This window comes from Mobula hypostoma, chromosome 1 (genome assembly GCF_963921235.1).
Source record: "Mobula hypostoma chromosome 1, sMobHyp1.1, whole genome shotgun sequence".
Classification (NCBI taxonomy): domain Eukaryota; kingdom Metazoa; phylum Chordata; class Chondrichthyes; order Myliobatiformes; family Myliobatidae; genus Mobula; species Mobula hypostoma.
This window is the reverse complement of record NC_086097.1, coordinates 20122046-20146732: the sequence shown is the minus strand read 5'-3', so window position 1 is coordinate 20146732 and position 24687 is coordinate 20122046. Positions and strand designations below refer to the sequence as shown.

General features: G+C 41.7%; 1 protein-coding gene across 4 annotated transcripts in view; it reads right to left on the bottom strand.

Moving 5' to 3' along the window:
- entpd5a (ectonucleoside triphosphate diphosphohydrolase 5a) overlaps positions 1–24687 on the bottom strand; it is a 56120-nt gene that overhangs the window by 26918 nt on the left and 4515 nt on the right. For all 4 annotated transcript variants that reach the window (XM_063044302.1, XM_063044330.1, XM_063044321.1 and 1 more), the window contains 4 exons: positions 23156–23232; positions 21160–21303; positions 13803–13878; positions 9155–9190 (listed from right to left, as the gene is read on the bottom strand). In XM_063044302.1, coding sequence (XP_062900372.1) covers positions 9155–9190; positions 13803–13878; positions 21160–21303; positions 23156–23232 — 333 coding nt within the window. The remainder of the gene's footprint in view (positions 1–9154; positions 9191–13802; positions 13879–21159; positions 21304–23155; positions 23233–24687) is intronic.

Genomic DNA, 24687 nt, shown 5'->3' with positions numbered 1-24687 from the left:
ACAGCATCTGTGGAAAGGAATGAGCAGTTAATGTTTCAGGGCGGAGACCCTTTCTGCATCTGCAGAAATCCATGTTTATGAAACTTTAGTAATTTTCTGATCTTATCTTTGTATTTTTTCTAGAACAAAATAAAATTAAAATACTGTACAAGTTATAAATCTGAAACAAAAATAAACGATAAATCTGTATAACTTAAAGCAATTACAGAAAAGGATAGTAATAAAAGTCTTAAATTTGGGTAAGACCAATTCCATTATCAAAGGGGTATTGGGAGCATTTACTTGCAAGTACAGAGCCCATGAAAAGTATTCACCTCCCTTGGAAGTTTTCATGTTTTATTGTTCTACAACTTTGAATCACAGTGGGATTAATTTGCCTTTTTTAAAACACTGATCAAAAGAAAAAGACTCTTTCATGTTAAAGTGAAAATAGATCTCTACAAAGTGATCCAAATTAATTACAAATATAAAACACAAAATAATTGATTGTATAAGTATTTACCCTGCTTTAATAAAACATACTAAATCATCACTGGTGTAGACAATTTGTCTTAGAAGTCATGTTATTAGTTAAATGGAGACCTGTGTGCAGACAAGGTGTTTCAATTGATTGCAGTAAAAATACATCTGTATCTGTCTGGAAGGTCCAACTGCTGGTGAGTCAGTATCCTGTCAAAAACTACACCATAAAGACAAAAGAACACTCCAAGCAACTCCACGAAAATGTTACTGAAAACCACAAGTCAGGAGATGGATACAAGAACATTTCCAAGTCACTGAATATCGTATAGATAAATCAATGATCAATAAATGGAAAGAATATGGCACAGCTGTAAATCTGCCTAGAGCAGGCCACTTTCAGAAACTGAATGACCATGCAAGAAGGGGACTCGTGAGGGAGGTCACCAAGAGACCCATGACATCGCTGGAGGAGTTACCAGCTTCGGTGTCTGAGATGGGAGAGACTGTGCATACAACAACTGTTGCCCGGGTGCTTCACCAGCTTTATGGAAGAATGGCAAAGAGAAAACCACTGTTTAAAAGAAAACTCAAATGAAATCTCAGTTAGAGTTTGTCAGCAGGCATGTGGGAGACTCTAAGGTCAGCTAGAAGGAGGTTCTAAGGTCTGATAGCATCAAAATTGAGCTTTTTAGCTATCAGACTAAATGCTATGTTTGGCGTAAGCCAAATGCTGCACATTATCAGAAACACACCATCCCTAATGTGAAGCACGGTGGTGGCTGCATCATGCTGTGGGGATGTTTCACTGCAGCAGGCCCTGGAAGGCTTGTGAAGGTAGAGGGTAAAATGAATGCAGCAAAATACAGAGAAATCCTGGAGGAAAACCTGATGCGGTCTGCAAGAGAACTGCGACTTGGGAGATTTGTTTTCCAGCAAGACAATGACTCTAAACACAAAGCCAAATCTGCACAGGAATGGCTTAAAAAAAAGCAATGTCCTAGAGTTGCCAAGTCAGAGTCCAGACCTTAATCCAATTGAGAATTTGTGACTGAACTTGAAAAGGATTCACTCTTGATCCCCATACAATCTGACAGAGCTGTATTGCTGCTAAAAGTGCCATCTACTAAACACTGACTTGAAGGGGGTGAATACTTATATAATCAATTATTTTGTTTTATATTTGCAAGTAGTTTAGATCACTTTGTACAGATCTGTTTTCACCCTGACACAAAAGAGACTTTTTCCGTTGATCAGTGTCAAAAAAGCCAAATTAAATCCACTGTGATTCGGTGTTGTAAAACAATAGAACATGAAAACTTCCAGGGGCGGGGGGTGAATACTTTTTATAGGCACTGTAATTACATTTGCACTGAGGGAGACATTCAAAGAAGAAATGGTAAAAGTTTAAGGCCAACGTGTTCGTGCAGGTTAAATCCCAGAGGTAACAAGTACACAGAACCCTGAAGATTAAGGGTTGCATAATCGGGGTGTCTGGGGGCTTGCTAATGCTTGCATGGTGGGAGGAAGTAGTCTGATGCTGGAGCAAGTGGGCTGAGGAGGAGAGGGTCCATGTTTTTGTTGTTGCTTGTGCATGGGAGGGAGGAAGGTGGGTTTTGGGGTTCTAATGTTTTTCTGTCAATCTTTCTTTGGGTTTTTCTTCCTCAGTTTTGTGGAAGTCTGCGAAGAGCAAGGATTCAGGTAGTATATTGTGTACATTATCTGATATTAAATAGAACCATTGAACATAGAGCACAGAACAAACAGTCAAACTCAGTACAGGTCCTTTGGCCCACAATTTTCTGATGAACTTCAACTGACTCCAAGATCAATCTAACCCTTCCCTCCCCACATAGTCTCCCTTTTTTAAAAAAAGTCAATCATGTTCCTATCTAAGAATCTCTTAAGTGCCCGTAATGGGGTGGAGAGGAGGGGAGGAGAAGATAGCGGCACGACACAGCGCGTGCGGCCGCTCTGAAATGATATCGTATTTAAGTAGGGCCATGCATAATCCTGACTTGATGGAGACAGATGTGAGAAGCACGGAGGAACATCTGGAGAAACTTCTGAAATGCCCGCTTCGCTGCCGCTGCTACTGTGTGATCGAGAATCTCCAGAGGGGACGGCCCCAAATCCTCGGCTTTGCCTATTGCCTGTTGCCGGGGCTGGGGTTGAAGCGCTCAGCAGAGATGGTGCTCGGTGTCGGAGGCTCGAAGTTTTTGTACGGACTCAAGAGTTGGCTGTGGTCAGGTGCTTCCAGGATGCTGCATCGGCAAGTTTGCGGCGCTGGAAGCTCATGGCAGGAAGAGTGTTTCTCTTCCTTCTATCGTCTGCGTGAGATGATGGGACTTTCGAGAGACTTTGAGACTTTTTTTTTTAACCGTGCCCATGGTCTGTTCTTTATCAAATTACGATATTGCTTTGTACTGTTGTAACTATATGTTATAATTATATGGTTTTTGTCAGTTTTTTTTTAGTCTTGGTTTGTCTTGTGTTTCTGTGATATCATTCTGGAAGAACATTGTATCATTTCTTAATGCATGCATTACTAAATGACAATAAAAGAGGACTGCGTGTCCTCATAAACTAATCTAATGTATCTGCCTCTACCCCTTGCATGCTTTCCATGCACTGATCACTGTGTAAAAACCTTACCTCTGATATTCCCCCCCACCCCCATGAAAGAGGAAAAGAGAAGCCTACATCAGGTATAGGAACAACTGACAGAGGAGGCCTGTTAAGAGCATAAAAAGTATAGGGAGGTGCTTAAAAAGGAAATTAGAAACGTTAAGAGGGGTCAGAAGAAATGTCAGGCAGACAAAATTCTACCGAATGTGAAGGCATTCTATAGATTGACCTATAAAAAATTAGAGATATAGCTAGGGGAGACCACAGTAAACTTTATCCTATATCAGTGGTAAATAAAACCAGAGGATAAAGATTTAGGGTAAAGGGGAAGAGATCGCTAGACCACAAGACAAAGGAGTAGAATTAGGTTAATCAGGCCATTTAATCTAGTCCACCATCCAATCATGGCTGATTTATTATCACTCTCAGCAATACACGCAAGATGCTGGAGGAACGCAACAGTTGACGTTTCGAGCTGAAACTCTTCATGAAGGATCTTGGCCTGAAATATCGACAATTTACTTTTTTCCCCTCCCATAGATGTTGTTTGGCCTGCTGAGTTCCTCTAGCATTTTGTGTGTGTTGCTTGGATTTCCAGCATCTGCAGATTTTCATGTCTATTATCACTCTCAAACTCATTCTCCTGCCTTCTCTCCATAACCTCTGATGCCCTGACTAAACAAGAACCTATCAATTTCCACTTTAAATATACCCAGTGACTAGGCTTCCACAGTCATCTGTGGCAATGGATTCCACAGATTCACTACCCTCTGGCTCAAGAAATTACTCTTTATCTGTTCTAAAGGGATGTTCTGAGGCTGTGCCCTCTGCTCCTAGACTCCCCCACAAAAGTAAACAGCCTCTCTATGTCCACTCTATCTGGGCCTTTCAATATTTGATAGGTTTCAATGAGAGCCCCCCCCCCACCCCCCACCCATTCTTCTCAACACCAATAAATACAGGTCTAGAACCATCAAACACTCCTCATACATTAAACTTTTCACTCCCAGGATCATTATTGTAAACCTCCTCTGGACCCTTTCCAATGCCAGTACATCCCTTCTTGGATAAGGGGCCCAAAATTGTTCACAATACTCCAAGTGTGATCTAATTAAATGCCCTACAAATCTTCACCATAATATCCTTGCTTTTATATTCTAGTCCTCTTGAAATGATTGCATTTGCCTTCCTTACCCTTGACTCAACCTGCAACTTAACCTTTTTGGAGTCCTACACAAGAACTCCTAAGTTTCTTTGCACTTCACCCCATTTTGAAAATAGTCTACATTTTTTTCTTTCTACTGAAGTACATGACCACACACTCCCCTACACTATGTTCTGTCTGGAACTTCTTTGCCCATTCTCCTAATCTGTCTAGGTCCTTCTGCAAACTCCGTTTCCTCAACACTACCTCCCCCCATCGTTGTTTCATCTGTAAACTTGGCTACAAAGCTGTCAATTCTGTCATCCAAATCATTGACGTATAATGTGAAAAGAAGTGTTCTCAATACTACTAGTCACTGACAGCCAACCAGAAAAGGCCCCATTTATTTTCACTCTTTGCCTCCTGCCAATCATTCCACCTTCTATCCATATTTTCTGTAATACCATAGGCCTTCATCTTATTTAGCAGCCTCATATGCGGCAGAAGTTTGTAGTTTAAATGATCCGGCACGGGCAAGATGTACTGAAGGGCCCCTTTCTTTGCTGTGTTGTACTTTGCTATGACTATGACTTTGTCAAAGGCCTTTTCAAAATCCAAGAAAGTAATATTCCCTTCCAATCAACTTCGGCCACCTCTTCTTTCATGCTTCTGCATTTCCCTTTGTAATACTGATACATCAAATTTTAGCTTTTCCCTTTCGAACTGCAGTGTGAATTCTATCATATAATGACTGCTTCCTAAGGTTCATTTACTTTAAGTTCCCTTAACAAATCTGATTCATTTTGCAACATCCAATTCAGAATTGCCTTCTTCCTAGCGGTCTCGACCACAAGTTACTCTGAAAAAGCTATATTGTAGGCATTCTATTTTTTCATCAATATGACCTAAAATGTGATCACAACTTCATGTAAGTCCTAAAACTAGAAAAAGAGAACCCAAATAAATAACTTAAAAACATTATACTTGTTCATATATTTATTGAGAAAAATGATCCAATATTATGTGCATTTGTTGGAAAAAGTATGTAAACCTTTGCTTTCAGTAACTGGTGTGATCCCCTTGTACAGCAATAACTTCAACCCAACATTTCCGATAACTGTTGATCAGTCCTGCACATCGGCTACGAGGAATTATAGGCCATTTCTACTTGCACAACCGCTTCCACTCTGGGATATCGGTGGGCTTCCTTGCACGAACTGCTTCAGATCCTGCTACAGCATTTCTATAGGATTAAGGTCAAGACTTTGACTTGGCCATTCAAAACACAAATATTCTTCTTTTTAGACCATTCTGTTGTTGATTTACTCTGGTCTTTCAGGTCATTGTCTTGTTGCATTATCCAACTTCTATTAAGCTTCAGGTGACAGACTGCTACCCTGACATTCTCCTGTAAATTGCCATGATACAATTTTGAATCCCTTGTTCTGTCAACGATTGCAAGTTGTCCAGACCCTGAGGCAGCAAAGCAGCCCCAAGCCATGGAGATCCTTCCACCATGCTTCACAGTTGGGATGAGGTTTTGGTGTTGATCCTTTTTCCTCCAAATATAGCAATGTGCATTTCTGCCAAAAAGTTCAACTTTTGTCTCAATCTGTCCACAGAACATTGTCTCAGAAGCATTGTAGAATATCTAGGTGGTATTTTGCAAACTCGAGACAAGCAACAATGTTTGTTTTTGGAGAGCAGTGGTTTCCGTTGTGGTGTCCTTCCATGAACACCATTCTTGTTCAGTGTTTTTCTTATAGTGGACACATGAACAGAGACTTTTACAAGTTCTAGAGATTTCTGACGGTCTTTTGCTGTTACCTTTGGGTTCTTTTTCATCTCCTTCAGCATTGCACATTGTGCTTTTGCTGTGATCTTTGCAGGATGCCCACTCCTAGGGAGAGTAGCAACTGTACTGAGTTTGTACCATTTGTGGACAATTTCTCTTACTGTGAACTGATGAACACTCAGGTCTTTAGAAATATTTTTGTAGCCTTTTCCGGCTTCATGCATTTCTATAATTCTTCTTCCAATGGCCTCTGAAAGTTGTTTTGAATGAAGCATGGTGCACATAAACAGATCTTTCTTGAGAACAGCTGGCTTTATCAGTAACCTGACTGTATCTTTTTCTTTATATAGAGCAGGACACCTCTACAACCCACACCTCCAATCTCATCTCATTGATTAAAACACCCGACTCCAAACAGCTCTTGTAGAAGGCAACACCCCAAAGGTTCGCCTACTTTTTCCAACAAATACATGTACAAACGGTAATATTAGATTTTTTTTCCTCAATGAATAAATAAGTATAATGTTTTTGTGTTAATTATTTAATTTGGTTCTCTTTATCTAGTTTTAGGACTTAAATAACTGATCACATTTTACGTCATATTTATGCAGAAATAGAGAAAATTTCTGCATAAATTTAAGTCACAAACTTTCTAGCACCACTGTATAGTACGTACATTCAAATCTACCATCTTCAGTCCTGTAGTCATTACCCTTTTCAATTTTGTCCCCATGTTGGAAGTTGAGTTCTTATCCTTTCTAAACTACACACTGCACCTACTTGGATTCTATCTGCCCCATCCTCAACCCTATGACTCTGGTCCCCGTGCCCTCACCAAATCTGTTTAAACCCTCTCCAACTGCACTAGCAAACCCGCCCACAAGGATATTGGTCTCCTTTGAGTTCAGATGTAACCTGTCTTTTTTTGTACTGTTCATACCATACTTTCCGCAGCAGACATCCCAATCACCCAGAAATGTGAAACCCTGCCTGCTGCACTATTTCCTCAGCCACACACTGATCTGCCAAGTCATGGTAATCTTACCCTCACTGGTGAATGGTGCAGGTAGCAATGCAGAGATTACCACAGTAGAGGTCCTGCTTTTCAGCTTTCTACCCAACTCCATATATTCTTTTTCCAGGATCTCATCCTACTTATGTCGTGTATGTATCACAACATCCAGCTGCTTTAGAATCCTATGGACCTGATTTGAGGCATCCCTGACCTTGGCACCTGGGAGGCAAAATACCATCCAGGTGTCTATTTCACATGTACAGAATCTCCTGCCTGCTCCTCTGACATGGAATCCCCTATCACTACTGCACTCCTCTTCTCCCACCTTCCCTTCTGAGCTATAGAACCTGACTCAGTGCCAGAAACCTGGTTGCTACAACTACTACACTTGTTGCTCAGGAATGGCCACAGGGGTATCTGCACTGGCTTTCTATTTCCTTTCCTTCTCCTGACAGTCACCCAGCTACCTGCCTCCTGCAATTTAGGAATGACTACCTCCCTGTAGGACCTATCTATCACCTCCTCATTCTTCCCTATGAGCCAAAGAGCTGTGTGACATCATTCAGTCCATAAAGTCTGCTCTGCCATTCAACCATGCCTGCTTCATTCTCTTTCTCAACCCATTTCTGCCTTCTCCCTCTAACCTTTGATGCCTCACTAATGTAGTATCAATCAACCTCCACTTTAAATATGCCTAATGACTAGGCATCCACAGCTGTTTGTGGCAATGAATACCACAGATCTATCACCCTCAGGCTAAATCCAGTGATTACTTCATATCTGTAAACATGACAAACAAATTAATGTAAAATATACATAAATTATACATAACTTGAACGGGCACAAAAATAAACATCAAAATAAACAATGACGTCTTGCAAGTTGAGAGGGAGGAAAAGAAATATAGTCCAATACAGACAAAGGTAATGTCAGAGATTTTCAAGTCAGTTCAATAATCTGATAGCAGTGGGGGAAGAAGCTGTTGTTCTCTCTGTGATTCACTATTTTGCCATGATTATGGAGTTCTAATGCACTGGGTCATGTGCTAGAATATGTATGACAAATGGGGAAAGGACAAAATGAATTCATATCTTCTGAAGATTCAGAATAAGAATCAGATGTAATATCATTGACATATGTAGTGAAAACTGTTTTGTGGCAGCACTACATTGCAATACATATTGCTAAAAGAAAAGCTATGATTGCAATAAGAAATACATATATATTTTTGCACACACATATATACATATATAAATAAAGGCATCCGTTAGTCTTGGGAGACCATGGACTTGCGCCTGGAAAGTCTTCACTCTCCAGGGTGCAGGCCTGGGCAAGGTTGTATGGAAGACCAGCAGTGGCCCATGCTGCAAGTCTCCCCTCTCCATGACACCGATGTTGTCCAAGGGAAGGGCAAGGTCGATAAAGCTTGGCACCAGTGTCATTGCAGAGCACTGTGTGATTAAGTGCCTTGCTCAAGGACAGAACACGCTGCCTCGGCTGGGGCTCGAACTCACAACCTTCAGATTGCTAGTCGAATGCCTTAACCACTTGGCCACGTGCCTACACTATACATATATAGACATACATATATAGATGCTGTATGTATATACATATATTTTTTAATAAGAGGTGCAAAAAAAATTGCGAGGTAGTATACATAGGTTCATTGTCCATTCAGAAATCTGATGGCAGAGGGAAAGACGCTGTTCCTAAAATGTCGAGTGTGTATCTGCCGGTGCTTACACCTCCTCTTTGATGGTAGCAATGAGAAGAGAACATGTCCTGCTGTACTTTATGCTGATGTACAGAATATTGATGTAGAAAATCAATTATTTAACAAGGACTGTGTGGTCCTCAAAGCTTGGAGACTGATAAAGACTTCCGGATATCATTACAGGCATTTACATTTTTTACTATTACTAAATCATGAAAGATTAACATTTCATAGATTTATGGCAACAACCAACCATGAACAGTGATTCTAAACATTACAGAATAAAGAAGCTGAAACATTTCCAGAAAGAAATTCCAACCCAGAATTATTCCCTGTGGTTGAAACAATGATTGCAACAGGAAAGTGAAGATATATTTAAAAACAAAATTGCAAGCATACCAGTCAAGAAGTTTATTGTGATCCAAGCTAAAATTCCTGTAAAAATAAACAAAATGAAACAATCAGCACAAACAATCGAAATTCACGTTAAAGTGGCTTATAAAGACCAGGCAAACTCTTAAACGTAAAGCAGTTCGCCACCCCGACAGTTTAGTCTTTTGTTTCAGTTCATGTCCAGGACACAATGGATTACTATAGTTTTTTCCGCCACCCCTCCCCACACAGCATTACCTTTATGAACCGCGAACAAGCCACTAACCTATTTAGTACCTGTAAATATTTAATATAATTGTAGAGTGCACTTAGCTTATTCTTGATCTTATGAAGGATTCCTTTTCTATAATGTCCTATTGAACCCTAAGTCAGACTTCCCTCCAGGATAGGTACACCCATAATTTCCATAGGTATGATTAACAAGAATGGTAGGGGTGGGGGAAGTTGGTAAGAGAGGCGTTACCCATTTCATTCAAAATATTATATGCTAAGTATCAACTCTTGACCTCTCAATCTACCTTGTCATGGCCCTTGTACTGTATCTATCTGCACTGCACTTTATAACTGAAACACTTCATTCTGCATTCTGTTTTTCCTTCCCTTTTGTACTATCTCCATGTACGGATGTATGGTTTGACATGTCTGGAAGCAAGCAAACAAAACACTATTTCAGTATGTGTGACGATAATAAATCAATTCCAATCATCTAGAATACAAATATGAAGGATAGTGTCCATTCAGAAATTTGATGGCAGAGGGATTATTCCAATAGTTAAATTCTTAAAAAATTGTTTGCTTTTTGTTAGAAAAAAAAAGAGATTTATACAGCAAGAGTGAGGAATTAGAACAATGAACCTGTTCCTTCAAAGGATCTGTGCTACATGATACCATACAGCTCTGACAGAGTTATTTAATCCAAAGTTTGAAGCCGGTATTTAGAGGAATCCATTCCAAGTTCATTTTCATAAACAAAGTAATGAAATCAATGAGAAACTGAAGGACAGCATTTGGCTGTGCCAGTACACCTGAATTAAAACCTGAGACATGAAGTTATCAAGACAAGGGTGTGATTTTGGCTCAATCACTCAACTCAAAAAAAATAATGAAACTACCCAAATAGCTAGCATTCCTTTGTCTGAGTGAACATTATTTTAACAGTGATTTCGGATCAGAACCTTGTGGCTACAGGGGTCGGGGGTATGGAGGGAAGGCTGGGGCGGGGTTCTGAGTTGGATGATCAGCCATGATCATAATAAATGGCGGTGCAGGCTCGAAGGGCCGAATGGCCTACTCCTGCACCTATTTTCTATGTTTCTATGTTTCTATAATCACCGGCATGTGTTGTGAAATCTGTTAACTTAGCAGTGGCAGTTCAATGCAATACATAATATAGAAGAAATAAGAAAAATAAATGAATCAATTGCAGTATATGTATATTGAATAGATTGTACAAAAACAGAAATAATATATATTTAAAAAGTGAGGTAGTCTTCATGGGTTCACTGTGCATTTAGGATTTATAAAAGTTAATGTGTTTTCTGTTTATCACAATAAGCCTCCGCAAGAATAACCCGTGAAGTGAAAAATGCATAATCACCCTAACTACACACATTTTGTATTTCAGTTAAAACATTCCAAATTATTTAGTCTCAAAGGTTCCATTCACATGAGAATAGAGAACAAGGCCCAGGTCATGGTCCATCCCTTAAAATTCCATGATACCAGTTTATCATTACAACAGCACCATGCTAATGTGCAGCCAAGAAGAATCATGGAGCACAAAGATCAACAGCAAGCTGAAGATGTTCATATTCAGATTAATTTATCACACATACATTGAAACATACTGTGAAATGTATCGCCTGTGTTAACAACGAACTCAGCCCAACGATGTGATGGGGAGCAGCCCACAAATGTTGTCACACATTCCGGAGTCCACAGTCTTTGGCCCAGCAACACAGAAGCGGAGAAGCAACAAACAATAACAGCTAAACTAAGCCCTGCTCCTTCCTACCACCTTCCCGCTCAAGCACGTACAGAGTCCTCGAACTCGAAGACAGTGGCAGGAATTTGAGATCCTGTGGATTAACACGGCAAGAAGGAGAAAACCCTCATGGAAAAGTTTTACCAAACTCAAAGCACAGACAGGAGACACCATCCCATCCCTTATGATTAATTTCATAGTACACAGAACAGCCTTGCCTTGATATGAAGAGAAATAACTAAATCATTGTAAGAGAACGTTTTAAGGCAGGAGAGGTTAAAGGAGGTAGTTTCAGAATTTGAAGCCCAGCTGATTGAACTCACGAAAGAAAGACAAATACAAAAAGTAAGATATACACAAAAGACCCGAATTAAAAGAAATTTTAATAGTTGTTTATTAGTTTTATAGGATGTGGCTATCAGAGGCAAGGTCAATACTATTGGTAAAGGCAGTATGTTCACCGTATTCCCATAAAATTAATAAAATATCTTCTAATTAGGAAGATATTTCTTTCCCTGCAACTCTTACCTTGTCTACTAACCTTCTGTATGATGTCTTCAACCACCTAACTGGCAATAGTACTTTTTCTGTTGATCAGTGTCAAAAAAGCCAAATTAAATCCACTGTGATTCAATGTTGCAGAACAATAAAACATGAAAACTTCTGGGGGGGGGGGAGGCGTGGTAAATACGTTTTACAGGTGTTGTAACACACCAAGTTGTGAACAATCTGGTTCGGTTCGTGGTGGTTGTGCAATCAGTGATCAGGGAATAGAGTTTATATGGAGGGTCGAAGTGCCGATTCGGTGAGTCCGCTAGGGAAGTCAGAGGCCTGATGTTACGAGTCTGGGAGTCCACTGGTAGTCAGAGGCCCGGGGTTGAAAGATTGTGTGTGTGGGAGGAGTGGGGTTTGGTTTGCTGCGTGGATTTGTTGCTGCTGTTCTGTGTTTTGTTGTTGCTGTTGCTTGTATTGTTATGCTGAACATTGTGAGCATGCTATGTTGGTGCTAGAATGTGTGGCCACACTTGCGGGCCGGCCGCTCCCAGCACATCCCTAGGTTGTATTGGTTATTAACACGGGTGATGCATTTCATTGTATGTTTTGATGTACATGTGGTAATTAAACAAATCTAAACTGGACTGATTTGAAATAAATCTGGTCTAAGATACTTCCAAAGGGAGGGAATTTCAACCTATCCAAGCCTGGAGTTCAGAAAAAGATCCTCCCAAAATTGTTAGTAGAGGAATTAGGAGAGATGGGAATAGACCTGGGCGTGGAACTAGAGGTGTCTTTGAATGATTATTTTTCATTCACTGCTCATTATTTCTTTCCACTGCTTCTTCTCACACATCCTTACTTGAAGCCAAAGAACGGGGTAGGGTTTTTGTTTCAAGTTGCTGGAATTTCCCCACCACCAAAGACAAATGAGTGACTGGTGAAAGACAGGTCAGATGCACAAAGGCAAAGAAGTCCATGAATGAAGTGTCACCAATTAATTCTTCTCAAGGAAAATATTATACAATCAATTAACCAACCAGTTCCAGAGCTTGATGTTTACATTGCTACATGAAAGGATGTGTCCAGCACTGTGAGTGACAAGAACAGCCACATGAGAATTGGTAATAGGGAAGTAACAAATCTTACACTGTATCAGAAGGCACTGGCACAGTAGCACAGCAACTAACTTAACACTTTACAACACCAACAATTGGGGTTCAACTTTGACCACGACTGTAAGGAGTCAGCCTTCCTGCTGAAGGGTCTCGGCCCAAAATGTCAACTGTACTCTTTTCCATAGATGCTGCCTGGCCTGCTGGGTTCCTCCAGCATTTTGTGTGTGTTCCCCATAACTGTGGTGGGTTTCCTCCAGGTGCTCTGGTTTCCTCCCATATTCCAAAGTTATACAGTTTAGTAAGGGCAAGTTGTGGGCATGCTATGTTGGCGCCAGAAGCATGTTAACACTTGCTTCAGCCAGTGCTAATCGCTGATGCAAACAAGGTATTTTACTTCATGTTTCAATGTACATGTGAGAAACAGAGCTAATTTTTAAAAAAATCTTTTAAACAGAATTGCTCCGGGAACCAGATGAAAAACAAAATGGATGCAGGAAAAATGAGGATGGAGAGCTAAAAGGCCACCCACACGGCCATGGCAAGACAACATCAAAGAAACAATTAGGTCAGAAGACCTCAGCCTGCAATTTGCAAAACAAGGCACGAAGTTTATATCTCAAATCAGGTCCACGATGGTAGAACAGGACAGGAGAAGAATGTTTTCCTGTGGCTCACCCAACTGCTAGATCTTAAAATAAGCTTAAGTATAAGGAACTAATGCTCCCCTTGATACAATTCCGCTAACAATGCATTAGAACTCAATTTAAGCAAGATCAGAAAACAAATTTTAACCAACAAGTCATTTAAAAGGAGTGGTTTCATGCCCGTTACAGAAGCAAAACCTAATGTATCACAAGTAATTTAAACAACGCAAATAGCTTAAGCAACGATGAAATTTAGAGATTATCGTTATGCAACATTGTTATTACACCCTTCACTAAACTTGTACATGAATCACAAAGAACTCTTTCAATTTCAGTTGATACTTCATCATTAATCCCTATTACAGATACATTTCAGCTCCATTGAAACAAAATATATGAATTTTGGTACCGACCTTCATATGTACCGTTCATTATACTAACACAGTCATCTGGAACGAGGAAAGGGGAATCCTCAAAAAGTTCCTGGATCTAGATAGAGAAAAAAAATCTTAGGATTTTATATGACTCTTCTTCATACCCTGCAAAATGCTCCCTCATGGCAGGGCATCAAAAACCAGAGACACAAGTTGAAGGTGAGAGGAAGAGGTTTTCAGGGAAACATTTTGCACAGAGAGTGGATGATATCTGGAACTCATCACAAGAGGTAGTGGAGTCAGATACAATTAGTATGATTGAGAGGCAATTATCTACTTTTAAACAGGCAAGGCATAGAAGAATACACTCTCATAGCAAAAAAATTGGATTAGTGTGGATGGGTGAAGAGATTGGCATGAACATGGTGGGCCAAAGGGCACATACAATTGCAATACTCTAACATATCATGGTTGTGCTGATTGAAAAGAAGCTTTCCAGCTTAATCCCACCTTTGAGAGTTTGGCCTGAAACCTCCAGGTTATGGGTCTTCAACCCAGTACTGTTTAAACGTGTATAGTGTTTCTGTCTTTCAGGCAGTGAGTTCAACGCTACCACCATTCTCTGGGCAGAAACGTTTCACCTTATCTTCCCTTTAATACTTCAACCAATTACATTCAATCTACCTCTCTCCTCAGTTGCCTCTGAAACAACCCTAGTTTATGCAATATTTCGTCATAGGTTTTATAATCCCGGCAACACCTTTCTAAACAACCTCTACACTTTTTCCACGGCAATGACATCATTCCAGTAATGTCTACCAACACAGCACACATTCAAATCCTCAATTGCTATCTTCAAGGATATCTATTCATACACTCTAAAGTCTTCCTGTTCCTCCACGCTATGCAGTATCATGAAATACTGGGGTGTGGAGGGATGGGTTAGTGGGTGTAAGTGTTGTCCAGCTTTACTGCTTTTTGAGTCTGGTAGTTCTGACATGGATGCTATACAGCCTCCTCCTTGCAGGGAGTGAGACAAACAGACAATTAGCAGGGTGGGTGGGATCCTTCCTGATGTTACTGGCCCTTTTCTGTATAAATGTCCTTGACGGCAGGCAGGCTGGTGCCTGTGACACATTGGGCAATTTTGACCAGCCACTGTAGAGGCTTCCTGTCTGCTGCAGTGAAGTTTCTGTACCATGCAGGCATACAGCTTGACAGGATGCTCTTCACTGTGCATCTGTAAAATGACAGGAGTATAGATGTACATAGCCCAGCTCGCTTCAGAAAGTAGAGGCACTGGAGAGCTTTCCTGATTGTGTGTGATGTGTGTTCTGGGACCATGAGAGGTTGTGCGAGATGTGCACTCCCAGCAGTTTGAACCTGCTTGCAGTTTCCACTGCTCTGTCGCCAGTGTAGAGGGGGGTGTGACTGCTGTGAGTTCTTCTGAAGTTGATAAACATCTCTTGTCTTGTTCACATGCAAGAACAGGTTATTGGCACCACCCAAGAGCTCTCCTACCACCTCTCTGCAGGCCATCTCATTGTTGTTGGTAATGAACCCCATCACTGTCGCGTCATTGGCGAACTTGACAAATGTGATTACTTGGGTTTATAGCTATGTAATCCTGTGTGAGCAGAGTGTACAGCAACAGGCTCAGAATACAGCCCTGGGGGGCGGGGAGCTCCCATGTTGAGGATGATGAGGAGGGAGGAGCGGTTGTGCATCTTGCCTGTTGGTCAGGAAGTCTGACATCCAGCTGAATTCAGCCTGGATCACTGGCACTGTGAGTTAGCGCTCTCCTTGTGATTTATGCCTTGGAGATTGCTGAAAGGCTTGCGCTGTCAGTAGGAGATTCACTCACCACAGGATACGTAGCCTCTGACCTGCCCTTATCACCATGGCATGTGAATGGTTGATTCAAATGGTTAACAGTGGCAGGTCAGGTGTCAAGTGAACCTGGTCAGGTGTCAAATGAACCCGGTCAGCTGTCAGATCTCTCAGCGGGAGAGCATTTTGGAGATAGTGATCATAATTCTATCTCCTTGGAGAGAGATAGGAACAGACAAGTTAGAAAAGTGTTTAATTGGAATAAGGGAATTATGAAGCTAACAGGCAGGAAATTGGAAGCTTAAATTGGGAACAGATGTTCTCAGGGAAAGGTACAGAAGAAATGTGGTAAATGTTCAGGGGATATTTGTGTGGAGTTCTGCACAGGTATGTTCCAATGAGACAGGGAAGTTATGGTAGGGTACAGGAACCGTGGTGTACAAAGGCTCTAATAAATCTAGTCAAGAAAAGCTTACAAAAGGTTCGGAGAGCTAGATAATGTTAGAGATCTAGAAGATTATAAGGCTAACAGGAAGGAGCTTAAAAAGGAAATTAGGAGAGCCAGAAGGGGCCATGAGAAGGCCCTGGCAGGCAGGATTAAGGAAAACCCCAAGGCATTCTACAAGTATGTGAAGAGCAAGAGGATAAGATGTGAGAGAATAGGACCTATCAAGTGTGACAGTGGGAAAGTGTGTATGGAACCGAAGGAAATAGCAGAGGTACTTAATGAATACCTTACTTCAGTATTCACTATGGAAAAGGATCTTGGTGACTGACTTGCAGCAGACTGAAAAGCTTGAGCATGTAGATATTAAAAAAAAGAGGATGTGCTGGAGCTTTTGGAAAGCATCAAGTTGGATAAGTCGCCGGGACCGGGTGAGATGTACCCCTGGCTACTGTGGGAGGCAAGGGAGGAGATTGTGGAGCCTCTGGCGAGGATCTTTGAATCATCAATGGGGACAGGAGAGGTTCCGGAGGATTGGAGGGTTGCGGATGTTGTTCCTTTATTCAAGAAAGGGAGTAGAGATAGTCAGGAAATTATAGACCAGTGAGTCTTACCTCAGTGGTTGGTAAGTTGATGGAGAAGATCCTGAGAGGCAGGATTTATGAACATTTAGAGAGGTATAATATGATCAGGAATAGTCAGTATGGCTTTGTCAAGGGCAGGTTGTGCCTTACGAGCCTGATTGAATATTTTGAGGATGAGATTAAACACAGTAGATGTAGTGTATATGGATTTCAGCAAGGCATTTGATAAGGTACCCCATGCAAGGCTTATTGAGAAAGTAAGGAGGCATGGGATCCAAGGGGACATTGCTTTGTGGATCCAGAACAGGCTTGCCCACAGAAGGCAAAGAGTGGTTGTAGATGGGTCATATTCTGCATGGAGGTCGGTGACCAGTGGAGTGCCTCAGGGATCTGTTCTGGGACCCTTATTCTTCGTGATTTTCATAAATGACCTGGATGAGGAAGTGGAGGGATGAGTTAGTAAGTTTCTGATGACACAAAGGTTGGAGGTGTTGTGGATAGTGTGGAGGGCTGTCAGAATTTACAGTGGGACATTGATAGGATGCAAAACTGGGCTGAGAAGTGGCAGATGGAGTTCAACCCAGATAAGTGGGAAGTGGTTCGTTTTGGTAGGTCAAATATGATGGCAGAATATAGTATTAATGGTAAGACTCTTGGCATTGTGGAGGATCAGAAGGATCTTGGGGTCCGAGTCCATAGGACGCTCAAAGCAGCTGCGCAGGTTGACTCTGTGGTTAAGAAGGCATACTGTGTATTGGCCTTCATTAATCATGGAATTGAATTTAGGAGCTAAGAGGTCATGTTGCAGCTATATAGGACCCTGGTCAGACCCCACTTGGAGTACTGTGCTCAGTTCTGGTCACCTCACTAGAGGAAGGATGTGGAAGCCATAGAAAGGGTGCAGAGGAGATTTACAAGGATGTTGCCTGGATTGGGGAGCATGCCTTACGAGAAAAGGTCGAGTGAACTCGGCCTTTTCTCCTTGGAGCAACAGAGGATGAGAGGTGACCTGACAGAGGTGTATAAGATGATGAGAGACATTGATCGTGTGGATAGTCAGAGGCTTTTTCCCAGGGCTGAAATGGTTGCCACAAGAGGACACAGGTTTAAGGTGCTGGGGGTAGGTACAGAGGTGATGTCAGGATTAAGTTTTTTACTCAGAGAGTGGTGAGTGCATGGAATGGGCTGCTGGCAATGGTGGTGGAGGTGGATATGATAGGGTCTTTTAAGAGACTTTTGGATAGGTACATGGAGCTTAGAAAAATAGAGGGCTATGGGTAAGCCTAGTAATTTCTAAGGTAGGGACATGTTTGGCACAACTCTGTGGGCCGAAGGGCCTGTATTGTGCTGTAGGTTTTCTATGTTTCTACAAACCCCATTTCCAGAAAAGTTGGGATAGTTTTCAAAATGCAATGAAAACAAAAATCTGTGATATGTTAATTCACGTGAACCTTTATTTAACTGACAAAAGTACAAAGAAAAGATTTTCAATAGTTTTACTGACCAACTTAATTGTATTTTGTAAACATACACAAATTTAGAATTTGATGGCTGCAACACATTCAACAAAAGTTGGGACAGAGGCATTGTGTTACATCACCTTTCCTTTTAATAACACTTTTTAATCGTTTTGGAACTGAGGATACTAATTGCAGTAGATTTGCAATTGGAAATTTTGTCCATTTTTGCTTGATATAAGACTTCAGCTGTTCAACAGTCCGTGATCTCTGTTGTCTGAGTCTCCTCCTCATGATGCACTGTACATTTTCAATAGGAGATAGATCTGGACTGGCAGCAGACCAGTCAAGCACACGCATTCTGTGTCTACAAAGCCACGCTGCTGTAGCCCGTGCAGAATGTGGTCTGGCATTGTCCTGCTGAAATAAGCATGGACGTCCTGGGAAGAGACGTCGCCTTGATGGCAACATATGTCTCTCTAAAATCCTAATATACGCCTCAGAGTCAATGGTACCTTCACATACATGCAACTCACCCATGCCGTGGGCACTGATGCACCCCCATACCATCACAGGTGCTGGGTTTTGCACCTTTCGCTGATAACAATCTGGATGGTCGTTTTCATCTTTGGCACGGAGAACTCAACGCCTGTTTTTTCCAAAAACTAGCTGAAATGTGGACTCATCTGACCACAGCACATGGTTCCACAGTCTTTTAGTCCATCCGAGATGAGCTCAGGCCCAGAGGACTCGCCGGCGATTCTGCATAGAGTTGATGTATGGCTTCCTCCTTGCGTAATACAGTTTCAAGTTGCATTTCTGGATGCAGCGACGGACTGTGTTGAGTGACAATGGTTTTCTAAAGTACTCCCGAGCCCAGGTGGCTATAATTGTCACAGTAGTATGACTTTTCTGTGCACTTTTCAATCTTATTTTAACTCTGTCCCAACTTTTGTTGAGTGTGTTGCAGCCATCAAATTCGAAATTTGTGTATATTTACAAAATACAATTAAGTTGGTCAGTAAAACTATTGAAAATCTTTTCTTTGTACTTTTTTCAGTTAAATAAAGGTTCACGCGAATTAACAATCACAGATTTTTGTTTTTATTGCATTTTGGAAAATATCCCAACTTTTTTGGAAATGGGGTTTGTATGTTTCTAGGTCAGCTGTGGGACTCAATGCCAGTAATGTCTCTGCTTGGCAATAGATACTCTTGCTGGAGGTGGTGATTAGATTCCTTTACTGGAGATGTTTGCTGCCATAAGTGCTTCTTGCCACATTTGTCCATGTGCAATTTATACAATCTAGAACACAGAGCAGTGCTGCACAGGACAAGCCCCTCTCCCCACAAAGACGTCATCTGCTAATCTGCAAACTAACCCCATCTGCTTGCACTAGGTCCTTATCCCTCCATTCCCTGCCTGTTCATGTGTCTATATAAATGTTTCTTAAATGTTGCTTTTGCCACTTCCCCTCCTTTACACCTATGTCCTCTAGAATTTTACCGTCTACACTATCCACATCTCGCAGAATTTTATGTACTTTTATAAAGTTGCCCTTCAGCCTCTGGTGCTCCAGAGAAAACAGTTCAAGTTTGTCTAATCTCTCCTCATGGTGAATTCACTCTAAACTGAGCAACGTCCTAGAGATCCTCTTCAGCACCCACTTCAAAGACTCCACATCCTTATCTTGAATGCAGCAACCAGAACTGCACACAATATCCCAAATGTAGCCGAACCGAAGTTTTACACAGCTCAGCATGGCTTGCCAGCTTTTATACTCAACGCCTGAATGAAGACAAGCATGCCATGTTTTCTTTACCACCCGCTTCTGTTGCCACTTTCAGGGAGTCGCGGACTTGCATCCCAAGATCACTCTGTACTCATTGCTCCAAAGAGTTGTGTAATTCTTCTCCTGCATTTGACTTCCCAAAATGCACCACTTCACATTGTCCATTTGCCAATCCTCAGACCACATTTTTATCTGATCAAATTGTGCTGTATCCTTTGACAAATTGCTTCCCCACCCACAATTCTACAAATTTTTGTCTCATCTGCAAATGCACTAATCAGAACACCTACAATTTTGCCCAGTTCATTATTACATGCAGCAGAGATCCCAGCACTGACCCTTACAGAACATCACTGATGACAGAACTCCAAATCGGTAACACCCCTCCGCCACCACCCCTTGCGATCTATGAACTCTTGCCATTTTCTGCCCAGTTAAGATCACCCACATCTTCCTGCAGTCTGAAGCTTTCCTATCACTGTCAATCTTGAATCATTTGCAAAGTCTTTTATCCTACAATAAAATATACAGGCAAGCCCACCTCCCCCCCCCCACCCTGTCTAGGACATTATGGAAAATTTGAAAACCAGCCATTTGGCCCACAAACAACACTCAGTGTCCACTTTACTAGTCACACCTGCTTGTTAATACAAATATCCAATCAGCCAATCATATGGCAGCAACTCAACACATAAAAGCATGCAGACATGGTCAAGAGATTCAGCTGCTGTTCAGACCAAACATGAGAATGGGGAAGAAATGTGATCCAAGTGACTTTCACCATGGACTGACTGTTAGTGCCAGACAGGGTGGTTTGAGGATCACAAAACTGATCTCCTGGGACTTTCACACACAACAGTCTCTAAAGTTTACAGAGAATGGTACGACAAACAACGCACGCCCAGTGAGCGGCAGTTCTGTGGGCAACAATGCCTTGTTAATGAGAGAGGCGAGAAGAGAATGGCCAGGCTGGCTCAAGCTGACAGGAAGGTGACAGTAACTCAAATAACCGTCACAGGCAGATAGCTTTTGGCACATTGGCCTTCATAAATTAAAGTATTGAGTACATGTCAAACCTTGAAATGGGAGTGTGGGAGGAAGACCATAAAAATATACTTAGTGGCCACTTTATTAGGTACAGCAGCTCCCTAATAAAGATGCTACTGAGTGTACTGTATGTATACCAAACAGAGTGACACTACGTACCAGATTCCACGCCCCACCCCACCTTCCGTAAAATCACAAGTAAATACTCTGTCAGTTCTGCAATAGCACTCAAAGGCCATACCTCTAATAGCAGAGCTTGTGCTTTCTGCTTGGGAAGCAGTCGTAGTCCTGCCGTGGCTTTCAGTACCACTGGGGTAGTATACCAGTATGTTGAAGGTATTGCCTGCTTGGCTATGTCCAGCAGCCCACGCACGGTCTCTGCACCCTAAAACACATCAGATTGCTTTAGGCACATTCCTTGTCTGTTCCGCACAAGCTGGAGTTGGCATCCAAGGCAGAGGGATTGATTCAAACTGTCGCAGAACAAACAAAGCCCTGTTGCAGCACACTGCTGCCAATAAGGACACCACTGTTCGTGCCTATATAATGCCTTTTGTATTCCAAAGTTATTTGTAATTTGTTCACATGTACTCATCTACAAGATGACGAAAACAAAACAGAGTGGTTACTGGTGCTCACTGTTATTTACTTATTTGCGGATACAGCAGCCCAACAAGACGCACCACTCTGCAACCCACCTGTTTAACACCAACTTTGCAGAACAGTTTACAGTGACCAATCAACCTACTATCGGTAGGTCTTTGGACTGTGGGAGGAAACAGGAGCACTGGAGAAAACCCACACGGTTCATGGGGAAAATGTACAAGCTTGTTATATTCAACCCACACGTATGGTCATTGAAGGAACAGGTCAAATCCTGCACAATTCTACCCACGTATCAAATATCAAATGAGATTGAAAGATTCTCTTCCTCTTCCTACCCACCTGAAATCTACCTCCCTTCATGTAAAAAAAATAAGATGAAGTAAAAGTGAACAGGATCAAACTTGTTCTTATACACTGAAATCACTTAGAACTCTGCTTCTCATGCAGCAATTAAAGTACACAGCATTATCATTTAACCATAATTATTAGTGCAGGTGCATAAAACTCTACCTTTCATGCACATTAAACAATTCAAAATTTCCAATTAAGTGTTCTTAAGTATCATATTTGAAATGTATCTGCATTATTGTTAGTTTAATTACAGGGCTTCCACAGATCATGAACACCCAGCTTAGGGTCATAAAACAGTACAGCACTGAAACAGGCCTTTCAGCCCATCAAGCTTATTCTTCCTAGTCCCATTGACCTGCACTTGGACCACAGCCCTCCACATCCTTACTTACCCAAGTTTCTCTTAAGTGTTGAAATTGAACATACATCCATCACTAAAATCCATGACCACTGCTCACATTTTTTCTCTATTATTATGTATTGCAGTGTATTGCTGCCACAAAGACAGCAAACTTCACGACATATGTCAGTGATATTAAACCAGATTCCGATTCTGCTGGCAGCTCGTTCCACACTCTCACCACCCTCATGTTCCACTTAAACTTTTCACCTTTCACCCTTAACCCATGACCTCTAGTTCCAGTCTCATTCAGCGTCAGTGAAAAAAGCCTGCTTGCATAAATCCAAGCTATATCCCTTTATCGAATCTCCCCTCATTTTCCTATGCTCCAGGGGATAAAGTCCTCACCTATTCAACCTTTTCCTATAACTCAGGGCCTCAAGCCCCAGCAACATCCTTGTAATTTTCTCTGCACTCTTTCAATCTTATCAATACTTGTATGCTGAACAACCATTTGGGAGACAGGTGGGACGGATGGGGCTGGATTTACTGACTGCAAAGGGCTGCAGGCATCTTCTGTGTGGGAATGGGGGTTCTTTGTGCATTCTCTCCCCCTCACCACTTCCATCGAGCTACAAGAATCAGGTGCTGGGTCAAACCAAGCAGATCTGGGAGCACCGAGCAGAGTCACTCAGAGTCAGTGAGGTTCTTCCCGCGCCTGATCACTCTTCCGCCACGGCTTCTTCTGTTATCCTCACCCACACAGTGATTTTATCCATTTTTGACCTCCAAACATTTTGGGTTTAGAACATTACTCAGGAACTGAGCCCTGCCATAACCTGCTGACTGCCTGTATACTGTAAACACACAAATGATACATAGCTATAACTTCCAAGACAACTAACTAACTGAATTTCCCAAGAAGAAATGTAGTACGCACCTGCTCAGGGTCATCTGCATAAGCTGACAGACCGGGTTTTACTGACTCAAATATTTCACTGGACAATTGAGGGGGTTCTGGTTAAAAGAAAAATGCATCGATTACCATTTTTACAATACAGTGAATGTTGTAAAAAAAAATCTTGATCTCGATATTCAACAAGAGGAAATGCTTTTTTATATAAATTATGGCACTCAGTTTCACATCTGATGAATTAATTTTGAAACAGGGAAACTTACACAGATTAAATTATATTCACAACTTTTTTATAGGTTCAGTCATTACATTAAATATGGGCATGCAAGTTGTAATTATTCTATCATTACCAGTTCTACCCTACAAAATACAGTTTAATAACAGTGATAGAAACAGTACAGCACAGAAGCAGGCCCCTTGGCCAACTGCATCCATGCTGACCAACTTGCTCATCTAAACTAATCTCACTTCCCTGCATTAGATCCATTTCCATCTATGGCCTGGTCATTCAAGTACCTGTCAAGATGCCTCTTGAATGTTGTACTAATCTGACTTCAATCACCTCCTCTGGAAGCTCATTCCCTTTACCACAGACGCTTCATGTGAAACTCCTCAGATCCCTCTTAGGCCTCTTCCTTATCACCTTACATATGTGCCCTCTAGTTTCAGACCCCCCGACCTTGGGAAACATATTCTGACTATCTAACCTATCAACACAGCTAATATCACATCACCTCTCAATCTCATTTGCCCCAGGAAAAGCAGCTCTAGCCTTTCATATGCAACACACACACAAAATGCTGGAGGAACTCAGCAGGTCAGGCAGCATCTATAGAGAGAGGAATAAACAATGTTTCAGGCCAACACCCTTCATCAGGACTGGAAAGGAAGGGGAAGAAGCCGAAATAAGAAGTTTGGGTGAGTGGAAGGAGTACAAGCTGGTAGTTGATGGGAGAAAGCAGGTGGGTGGGTGGGGGGGGGGTGGAGAAAGGAGGATGAAGTGAGAAACTGGGAGGTGATAGATGGAAGAAGTAAAGAGCTGAAGAAGAAAGAACCTGACAGGAGATGGTAGAGATGAAATGAGGGGGAGCACCAATCTCTCCTTATAACTCACCCTCCTATCCAGGCAACATCCTTGTGGATCTCTTCAGCACACACTCTGGCTTAATCACATCTTTCCTGCAGAGTAACAACCAGAACTGCAAACACTACTTCAGGTTTGGCTTAACCAATATTTTGTACATTTGTGACATGACACCCAACTCATACTCGATACCTTAGCTAATGACAGCAAGCATTCAAAATGCCTTCTTCAGCACCTTGTCTAGCTTGTACCCCAAGGCATCTATGATTAGCAACTCTCCAGGGGATTATGCCATTCACTGTGTGAAATATCCTGGTTTAAGTTCTCAAAATTCATCACTTTATACTTGCTGAGGTTAAGTTCCACTTGCCCTTCTATAGCCCACTTGGCCAGTTGATCTCCCTTCTCTCCTTTTCCATTCCTCATTCTGGCTCCCCTCTTACCCCTTCTCTTCTCCTCACCTTTGGTGCCC